Genomic DNA, 11096 nt, shown 5'->3' on the forward strand with positions numbered 1-11096 from the left:
ATTCTAAATTCGTCGAATTACAAAAGGTTCTGTCATAGCCGAGAAGAGAAGCCATCGGTTGAACGCGGAGCTGTGCCACTTTCACGGTAATTCAATCTCGAAGAGAATAACGTGTAACGAAGACACCTACGCGAATTATTATCAACGAACGATTTGACTCGGGAACGTATCTTGTTGGTATACCAACGCCAATTTTCCAGCGTAACAATCGAAAGATTCGATTACCGTGATATAGGGACAGTCTCCATGGAGCCTATCAACAGATCTGTGCGTTTCTTTCATCAAGCTTCGAAACACGTAAGAACGCACGGAAGAGAAAACGCGAGAAGCCACGAACGCGAGAAGGGAGTATCGCAAATTGGGAAGTGCTTGCGCGAGAATTGTCCCTTGATTATCCTTTCGTATATCTTTTGTACCTCGTTTTCATGCGTTTTTTTTTTTCTTCTTTGTATCTCTGTCTGTCTCTCTGATAATACTAGATTCGAATATACGTTCTGTTGTACATGGAGTAAATTTATTTATTTATTCGTCTCTGTACGTGAATACGTAAATACTGTATGTTCTGCATTTTGGCACGGTCCAATGTATCTTGCTACTACTAGCGAAACGAGCACCGCGCGTTTAATCACAACTGGCGCGGAGCTCTCAGTCACGCACGCTTACATTCGCAGTAATCGCTTCGACATACGCGCCCTTGTGTAGGGGCGCGTGTATAAAACTTGGTTGCATGCCTCGTATTTCTGTTAAACGATCGTAATACGATCCAACGCGACGACGACGTCACTTCAAATTCGTCGTCGTACAGTCGAACGCCTCTAGCCAACGTTTGTTCGCTGCCTCGTCGACATCGATCGTTTTGCCGTGCATGTTCGAATTTGTCGAATCACCCGTTTCAAGTCGAGCAAACGAACAGTCGTGAAGGGAATCTAAGAACAGCGCCACGCTTGGTACTTTATATCGATACCAGAAAGGATAACGAAACGTTTTGAAATTGGAAGAGGAAGGAATACCATTTTCTAAATTATTTCTATTTTCGTTATTTCTTTATTCGAAATTATCTTTTCCCTGTGTGGTACAAGAAGGAACATTCGGTTTTAATAGGAAAATTCTCCGGGCCATTGGGATATCGATACGATACCATAGCGTTAAGTAACTCGTAAAATTTGATTTCGCAAAGTTGCTTGCCGTTACAGTACGGCGAATATCGGCTCTTCAACACGATAGAATAGAGTGTTCGTTAAACAGCTATCGGAAAGGAACGTGGCCGACGCGAAACCATTCGCCGTGCTCGAAAGCTCACGTGAATGGTGCTTCTGATCGTGTCGGAAGTGATTTTTCCGAGCTACGTCACATTTTCCAAGCTCGTTTCCACGTAGCCAGCCAGCAGGTCCTCGGAATATCTCGAAATGTGCGTAACCACGACTACGGAGAGAACACCGATCATCAATATTCTGTTCGAAAAAATAACAAACTAAACGAAAATTATCAAACTCGTTTCCCTCGTATCTCTGCTGTCGAACGAATTCCACGGACACGGACGGAAATTTTCTCTGCTACCTGGCTTAAGTCTCGAAAAGTTGTGTAACAGTGATTATTGAATTTAATTAGATCACGATGAATTATACATTTGCAATGTTCAATTGGAAATTAATTGTAGAACAATCGTAACCGGTTTCGTTATGTCGAGTTTAAAATGAAGTAAAATGTCCCGTACTTGATAGAAATCAAATTCCAGATAGATTTTCACTTCGAGATCCGCTATTCAGACTAGAGTTTAATTGCAATTTAAACGAGACAGGATCAGCGGCTGGGTAGAATTTCGTTGGAAAATTCCACGGCTTAAAACTATGATCCAATCGGATTTCCAGTTTTGTAGGTTTCAGCTAGAACGAAAGGAAAGCTTCGGTCTCGAATTCCGAATTCCACTTTCGATACTTTAATCAGCGACACGATGCTTATCGATACGGCAGAATCCACGAAAAATATTTATTGCAATGCTTTAAACCTCTCGGAACTTCGCTGACGATCTTGTTTTTCTATCGTCTCATCCGTTGATTCGTTTTGATAAAAACAAACGAGTTTCCCGTCATTCCATGAGGGATGGGTGTAGATCAATGTTTCTCAGTAGACATTGTACGATTTGTCTAGGCGAAGAATGATTAGAAACTGTACTCTGTACTTAGAAACTCTGCTTTATTCGTGTAGTTGAACTATTCCACTCCTATGTGTAGTAAACAATTTTTCTAAAGATCTAAAGAGATTTTAGGAGTACCGCTTTCAGTTCGAAAGCTCGAAAACAACCTTCAAGAGCTTAAGTAAAAAATTTTATGTCAATCTATTTTGTTCTACGTTGTTTTTTAGCTATTCGCGTAGTTTAATTACACCGTGTATCCAATAAAAAAATTTTCTAGACTTTCGAAGAGATTGAAAATCGGTGTTTCCAAGTCGAAAGTACCGGAATAGTGTCCAAAAATTCAAACCGAAAAATTTAGTGTCAAACCGTTCTATTTGCAGGCTTACTCTCTCGAACAAAACCGAAACGTTCGGAACACAACGCTTCCTCGCGGAAACGCGGACCTCGCTTCCACCAAACTAGCGGTCTGCGTTTCGCACGGTTCATTCCCTCGTTCCGCAACAACATCGCTTTTTCTCTGGGACGGGGGAAAAAAAGAAAATGAATCTATCGTATATGCGACTACAGTTTCAGGAAAGTCCCTCTCGCCTTTGCTCACCGATATTTTATTGAATTTCGATCCTCGCAAACGTATACATATTTTTATCACAAATAAGTTCTTTTTTCGGGAAATCGCAGCTGGACGTTGGTCGTTCGAATCGATACGAGGCAGATTCCGTAAATCTCGGGAAAATTGAAGCGTCAGCCGATCTAGAGAAAAATAGAAAAAGAGCATGCACGGTAACGAATCTAGAGACGATTGCAGTAGAGACTCGTTGGAACGAGGCGAGGACGGGACCATAACGCGTAACGATTTCGATACGTAGGCCCACGCGAGGCGGAGAAAATTCCTTTAGGAGCTTGGAAAAAGTTATAGCAAGTTTTAACGAGACCTGGCAACTTTTAATAACTCGCTCGCTCGCAGCTACGAGACGTAGAGAGGCCTCGGGGTGACCGAAAAGGATTACCCGCGACCAATCACCACCCCGATATAGCTAACACCCTTTGCTTCCTCTTTTCTCAGCAGGAGGGTGGTGCGTTGTCGATGACGGAGATGAAGAAATCATTGAGCTTCGATCAAGTGGGAGCGGCCCGTGGCGGGAACACCTAGCACAGGCCTCATCCTCATCTTCATCCTCAGCAGCAGCAACAGCAACAACAGCAACCACCACCGTGCAAAGCCACGCCCACGCACACACGTCACACACACTGCCACTCACATTCACACAGCCACAGTCACAGTCATACGCACAAGCACCAACCACCCCCACCGAGGCAGAGACGGGGCTCTTCAAACATCGTCTTGGGTCAAGGTTAGTTGCTTCCAGATGATTCCCTACGCGCGATACGAGTACCCGCACGAGTCCCAAAAGAACTAAAATCATTTTTTTTTTTTTTATTAGATCTTGAAATTGTCCTCATACAAGAAACAGAAATGTATCATGCGCGATCTTCATTTCTAAAACTATAAATTTCAACGAAATATTCGATGAAAGAAACAGAACATTAATAATGCGTTAGGATAAAAAATTTTTTAATGAAAAGAACAGCGAAGCGACCATATTTAAATATGAAAGAGAAAAAGAACTACTTACGAAAAGAATATAGGAAAAAATGTCTTTGATGCGCAGGAGGTGACCATCCTGAGAGTATTCTCTGGAGATTCGACTGCGACCTGGCGGGTGAACCAGACGTGGTAATATCGCCGCCACCGCCACCGCCTCCGCCCTCGGCGGCTGTATCGAGGACCACGACCCTTTGACCAATACTCGAGGAGGTGCCGACAGGTGTGCCCGTCCAAAAGGAACTGCCCACCCAGGCCTCGGTAGTAGTGAACGTGGTCGACCAAAAGGAGACCTGCTTATAGCATATGTAGTCGCCGGGGCGGCTGAGTCGACCACAACGCGGCCCGGCTTGTGCCATCGGCGACGTTGGATCATCGATCGATCGACTATCCACGTGACGACACAACAATGTAGATTCGTTTAGTAAAATACAGAACGAAAGTGGACAAGTTGCGACGTGTGCCAAAAAACCCGGTCCATCGGTATGGATCATCTAGGACGAGAGATCGTGTCGAGGACCATGTTACCAATACACGAACAGAGACGTTGATCGAGATGGAACGCGATAGAGATACGTCGACCATTTTACAAAAAGATAAAAAACGAACGGTGGACAGTGGACGAAGTTCGCTCGAAACAGCGAATGAAATTGTCGTGCTGATTGCAAATGAGAGATCGATCGTAGAACCAGGTGTTTGATACGAATAATCCGTATTGTTCGATGCCGGAGGTGGATGCTCCTCGAGCGGACGTTAATAAAACAGGATCGATTGCACGGCGATCGAAAGGCGTCACCGTCCAAACGACCGCGTTCCATCGACCTGACGAAGCTGAATAGCAAATGAAACACCGTGTGCAACGCCAATCAATCGGGTGAGCGAATCGTTCGCTACTCGAGGCGAGGACTTTCGAGGCTGGGGGAAGGGAGGGTCGAATAGTGGTTAAACGGCCGATTCAATTGCCCGGACTGCCCGACGCGATGGGTTCGGGCCGATTTCCAAGCTAAACATATCGATAATGGAGCCAGAAACGAGGTCGAGAACTCGGGCGATGGGTTCTCTTTTGGCACGCTGAAGAAGTAGCCTCGTACGCGGCCAGTGATGGAAAAGAACCATGTTACTATCGATCAACGACCACGATACGTGTGATTAGACTCGGACCAAAACTCATAGTGATCACTGCCAGCAGCTAGCCTAACATAGTCAAACGATCTAGTACGACGTGAACAAAGAGGAAGCTTTAATCCGGCCGCGTGTTTATTCGAATTCACGGCCTAAAACTTGATCCTTGCGTTCACCTTCGCGAAAGATCGATTCTTGAGAGTCGACGTGACCAACGAAGATTTTTCGATTCGGAAGAACTCGATCGCAATGTTACACGAAACATGCACAATGAAGTACTATTTAAGAAGAACGGAACGAAGAATATACGTGGGATACGTCACAACGTTTAGAGAGCAGGATTTAGATAAACGACGTGTTTACGAACGAAGATTAATGGCCTAGGACGGGTGTACTGTCGTCATCTTTTCGACCAAACGACCAAGACGATCACAGATAACTAGGAAGAACGAAGATGAATTAAAATTTATCGTCTTATAGACAATTAAAAAAAAAAGGAAAAAAACAACTAGAGCAACCTCGGCCGTTTCCTGCGAGAAGCGAGACGAATCGGAGGACGTAGTACAAAATTTCCAAAGCGTTACCTGAGCGTTTACGATTTTGCATCCTGACCTTTGTTTCCGCGCCGTTGTGTCCGCGAGCACAGTCGCCAACGATGGACTAACAACAACTTTGCGAGTTCTATTGCGCCGCGAAATAGAATTTTTCACGCGTTTTATACAACGGAAGGAAGGACGAGGAACAGATTCTGCGAATGAATTTCTCGGCGTGCCAGGCAGCCTCGAAAGATCGAATACAGGGATCGATCCTCGCTGTTACATGCATCGTAGGAACATATTGTAGAAAACGGACCAGAACATCCTGTCGACGAAGCAAGCGTGCTTGGAGAAATAGTTCGTTGATTCGATGGCGTTCTGTATTATAATAGACACGGTTGTACATGATCGAATTTGTTCAGCGATTGGTGATTCACGATAGAACATACTTTTACCGGACGATTGTATAAAGGAAAAGATCACACGTATGGACGCGTACACGAGCACGTTGGTACGCGGTGTACGCGCGCATACCCGCATCTTAAATTTAGTTTACATGTAATGCCATAGGTAAGTGCGTAGCCACGTAAGAGACCTAGTCATATTTTGACACGATCGACAATTTATTATCGAGACGATACGATACGTTGTACAGTGACCGTTTTTTCACGAAATTCGAACAACTGACGCCGTTATCGAGAAGCGTATTCGATGGCGTTTTTAGTGTTGCGCACCGCGTCGTATACATACAAACAAACACAAACATACAAATAAATACACACAAACACATACGTATTGTGAATATACAAAAGGAACTATGTTTGTTGAAAGAAAAAGAGAAATGAACGTCGTTCGACGGTTTTATTAAAGCGTTATTAACGATATCAAAGGGAAGGGGATGTAAGGGTGTATGATTGAGCGCATGTGATAAGAAACAGGAGCGAATCGTGCCAAAAAAAGGGATAATCCATACTGATGTCATGGATGACAAGCAGCCACGATGATTTTTAAGTTACGTCAGATTATCGATCGCGTGACGTTGCGTAATTCGATAACGAGACGACCGATGCGACCACAAATTTCCTCGCGAATGTTTTCAAACGAAAACAGCGACGAATATTGTGATTGCGCTGCCGAAAAATAAGTATATTCTCATTTGCATAGATAATTTTAATGGGGGCGTAATTGAAAGTCGTGGATATTAATCAACGCATTTGCCGAAACTTTATCACGTCGCTGATGAAGAGTTCACTTTGTCGGAAGCGAATGAAAAGACACGGCAAGAAATTTTCAATGGTTCCCGAAATAATCGAGTCTCGGGTATGGGATGCTCGCGTAATTGCCTTCGGAGGAACACTAATCCCAGCCTGCTGATAAATGAATTCTTCGTCCGCGTCGATTAATTAAGAGACTCACCCTCGTCAAAGTCGAGACACGTGGGTTTATCGAACCGGCGTTCGTTCTTCTTTGTCTGTTCTCGTGTCTCTCATTTCGGCTCATTCGTAGGTCGCGATCGGAATTTCGATTTGCCTACGCCGGAAGCGCATAAATTGCGGGCACGATTCGTTCTCGAAGAGAGGGCTGACTAGAAATCATCGTGATTGCGATATTTCGATGAAATAAAATTGAAGAGCGGAAGCGTTTGCGGAGATGAGGGAGATATTATTGCGACGAATATTACGTTGCCGGGAGGGAATGAATTGAGGCGTGAGGTGTTGGTTGGGAGAGTGTTCAACAGTTCATAACTACGTACTTGTCGCGTCATCACTGGTGTGCCACTATTCAATAAATAAATTTTATTTACTTAATCGATCTAGACATTTCTACATTTGGCGTAGCAATTGGAAATACATCGACTTTCTTTTTGCGATGGAGGCTCTGAGAGCTCGAAAAGGAAATTTCATTTCGTCGATCAACGATTGCAAGAGTTTCTCCTCTCTCGATTCTCAGCTCCTCGATCGAGTGAATGTGATACGCAGTGAATCGTCAACTTAAACATATCTCTCCGAAATAAGACAGACAATTAAATGTTGTTATATACATGTTTTACTGAATATTATCACTTTTTCTATCTCCGTGCAAAATTCATCCATTCTCAGTCAAACCACGATTAAAACGATCCCATGTCCCAAATCCTCGTGAAACGAATTCCACCTATCACTCGCAAGTTTTACACGCAATACTTGTATGTACCTTTCCCTTGATACCTTCCTTTCTTTCGTAGCCGAGCATTCGACGAAAACGATAATAAACGACTGGAGCAATGAACAGCGATTTCGTTTCTCTGCTAACAAATTCATCGATTCCATCGGAATCAGGACAGAAGGCTTACAGAGGGACACAGCCATGTCATTGTGGACAAAATGACAAGTGAACCGATAGTTCATCAATCATCATCGCTTATTCCTCGATACATATTCAGATCGATCCTACGTTCCTTTGGCCAGCGTAATTTCGTTTACCACCACCGCTACGTCAATTATGCAAATCTCATTTCCTGCTCGGGACTATCAAGCCAGCCTATCGATGTCTCTCGAATATCACCGTCTTCCCACTTAATAGCGTGTTCGTTGACTTCAATCACCACTGAGCCAATACGAGTTTCCATCTCGTACATCGAATCATGGAAATTAATGAGAATCGTTTCCAGGGAAAGTTTCGTTCAGTGTCGAAACGTTTATTGGTCAAACAACACTTGCGGGCTTTATTTAATTTCGTGTCACGTAAATTTCGATTATAATTAAGTGAATCCAAAGTGCAATTTAGGATTGAATTTGAAGCCCGTGTTTGACAATAGTGCGTTTCATAAATAATTTCAATTTGCTAAATGCTGCATTAAAATTAATTATTCTTTATTACTATTCAAGCACATTGATTATCAACGCTTTAATTTGTAATTCCATGTGACTTATATTACCATTATCATCAATCAAGAATTGGTTTTCTGCCTTTATACGAAGTAAAAGATTTAAATGATATAACAAGATACATCAAGAACGCTTTACTTCCGTCAACTACGTCGAAATATCATTTCTACCAATGGAATTGGCCCGAGATTGTTCGAATATGCTCTCTTCTATTTATAGCGTTTCCGACTGTTCGCTCCTTCAGAATCTCAAGCATGGAACTAAATTGTCACGGCGAAGTGGCTGGCTTCCATCGCCCCATATTGAAAATTGCATTCATTTAACCGCGCCGCGTCAAAGGGAGCCCGTTAAAATCTGGGCCATTCGTCGTTCCTTGCGGAGGGCAAAAAGATGAAAAGGGAGAGAATCGTCGAAAGAGCGGCCTGCCGGAAAAGGAATAAGAAACGCCGTCGGTTATCGAGCCTCAGCCGGTTCCCAATCGACGCGTACTCGTTAATTCTTGCGATATCGTTACGCCATAAAATGAATCTTCTCCCCTTTCCATCCTTTCCTGCCGCTTCTTCGATCGTTAATGGGAATACGAACAAGTCGTCGAACGTTCTGCTTCGTCGTGAATGAAGAACACGAGGTCTTGTTATCCACGATGAAAGAAGAAACGCTGAATGGATCTTACGGTGGAATTTTGGAGCAGTAAGTTTTTAGTAGGACAGAATAAATAGAGACAGATAGAGAACAAGACGAAATCAATCGCGCGTTCTTTTGATTAGCGACACGTTGCGACGTAAAGACCAGAAGACAAAATGTCTCGATTTTCAGGAACCTTCCTTTTGGCAGAATTTCCCCATTTTCCCCCAATCCTTCTTTGTCACGTTTCGAAACGATAAAGCAAATTGAAAGATCGTCTAATATCCCGATGCTTCAAAGTATACGTTACGATCTTCATCTACGATCTTCTGTGTCCGTTCGTTTGGGTGACTCGTTAGTAAATTACAAGGAGAAACGTGTTATTTAGCACGACGAATCGATCTTTCGCGTCTAATTTGCGAATAATGGAACGAAGCGAGTGGAATTGGTCTAAAAAGGGTTGAAAAATTGGACGTAAGGCAGATGCTTGTTAACGTAACGACGACAGCCGTTCGTATCGACCGATTATTTCTTAATAATTCATCTTCGAGTAGCGGCGGTTTAATATATAACTCGTTAACGTTTAACGGACGAAAGAGGAGCGACGAGGCGAGAAGAAAAATGAGAAATAACGAGACGGAAGATCTTGGGAATCGAACGATTCGCCACACCATTCGTGTTCCGTCATTCTTTACGATTAGATTATAACGAGTGATTTATTATCGCTAAACTGGCACGTAAGTACTCCTCGATTTCCATACATTTTAAGAAACAAGAATGTCAGATTATTACGAAAAGGTACAATAACCTGTGTCAGTAACTTTTTTCAATGAATTTCTGTCATCGTTAATAGCTCGATGATCAGCCATAAAATCGGAGCTTCGAAAGTATAATTTACAGTTTTACATGGACCAATTTTACGTCCAATCTTACTATATCGCTTCGTTCAAGTATATCCATAACGCCATTGAATTCCCGTTAGTGAATCGAGAATGTGAAATCTATTTTCTCGTTTGTTAAGCGCGAAAAGAACGGACAAGAATCCTCATCGAGGATTCCCGTGGAAAGCTTCTTTCGAGACGTTTAATCAGACTGGACGGGTAAAAGTTTCGTCCCTGGGGATTCGACCATTCTCGGCAACGTTGTGGTAATGAACAGAAACGAGACGGAGATAATACGCGAGGAAAATGCCGGCTGATTAAATTTAAAGATTCCCCAAGGGTGGCGTGGGAACTTTCGATTTGCATGTTGATTGACAAACGCAGTCTCTCGTTGGCCTCGTGATGGATCTGCACGGGTTGTGGTGACAGTTCCAGCAGCACCGTTTGGCCATGGATTGATGGAATTATCGATAAAAACGACAAAGACCGAAAGAGCAATCCCTGCCTTCTGCCTTCTGTATCGTTAAAAGTAAGAAAGTCGAATTGATTCCGATTATTCGGCGATTTAATCAGACGTCTCTTAATGAAAGGGGAATACGATGTCAACGGGAATGAATGGGTAAAGTGATTGAAAACTTCAACGTCACATAACTTCAAACAATCTTATAATTATAAGAGTTGGTAGTAATTTAATTGTTCCTTCCAGTAACGTTAATTTCCGCGTAATTAAAACCTAAATACGGTCGAGTTGCATCTTTATTTTCATTCTATTTGCACTTCGTTGCCACTTTATCGAATTACGACGTTGTCGAGTAGAAGAATCAAATGGCAGGTTCGTTTCACGTGGCAACGAACTCGAAACAAACCGATAACCAACAACCAAAACGAAAAGCAATGGTTTTCGAGTCATGTTTCACTCCGATCGTTCCTCATTCCAACCTTAGCAGATAGGTCTCACTTAACCTGCTTATCTCTGACCGAGTCCATTGCGAAATGTAATGTATCTATGTTTCTTTGAACGCGCACTACCTGCCGTTGGTCAAGTAAATCGAGCGTAACGTAACGCCCTGAGTTTTTACGTGGGTCGTTATCTCTCTGGCATTTACCCCACGAGACTATCGCCCTTTTTTCGGCGTCACCAGGAAGGAAAGGGGAGAGTAAAGAAGTCTCAATCGTACGAAATGAGCGGAACGTTTAAGGAGTGATTCTTGGTCTGCTGTGTCTGTAGGCTACTATCGACGTGTACTTGGAAGAAACGGCACGCTTCTACAGCTTTAATCTTTGCTGAAGACAAGTGGTAGCCGATGAACTCTTTCCCGCTGCTCTGGT

The 11096-nt window shown here is 43.2% G+C and overlaps 1 protein-coding gene across 2 annotated transcripts in view; it reads left to right on the forward strand.

Annotated features, from left to right (window-relative positions):
* Positions 1 to 7449, forward strand: part of LOC117212493 (glutamate receptor ionotropic, kainate 2-like) — a 28032-nt gene extending 20583 nt beyond the window's left edge. Inside the window, exons 10-11 of one of the 2 annotated variants that reach the window (XM_033457384.1) lie at positions 3315 to 3486; positions 3805 to 7449. In XM_033457384.1, coding sequence (XP_033313275.1) covers positions 3315 to 3486; positions 3805 to 3935 — 303 coding nt within the window. In that variant the 3' untranslated portion in view covers positions 3936 to 7449. Of the gene's footprint in view, positions 1 to 3197; positions 3487 to 3804 lie in introns of both variants that reach the window. The other variant, XM_033457383.1, reaches the window with a different exon arrangement.
* Positions 7450 to 11096: the final 3647 nt, after the last annotated feature.

This window comes from Bombus bifarius, unplaced genomic scaffold, assembly GCF_011952205.1.
Source record: "Bombus bifarius isolate JDL3187 unplaced genomic scaffold, Bbif_JDL3187 scf7180000008307, whole genome shotgun sequence".
Classification (NCBI taxonomy): domain Eukaryota; kingdom Metazoa; phylum Arthropoda; class Insecta; order Hymenoptera; family Apidae; genus Bombus; species Bombus bifarius.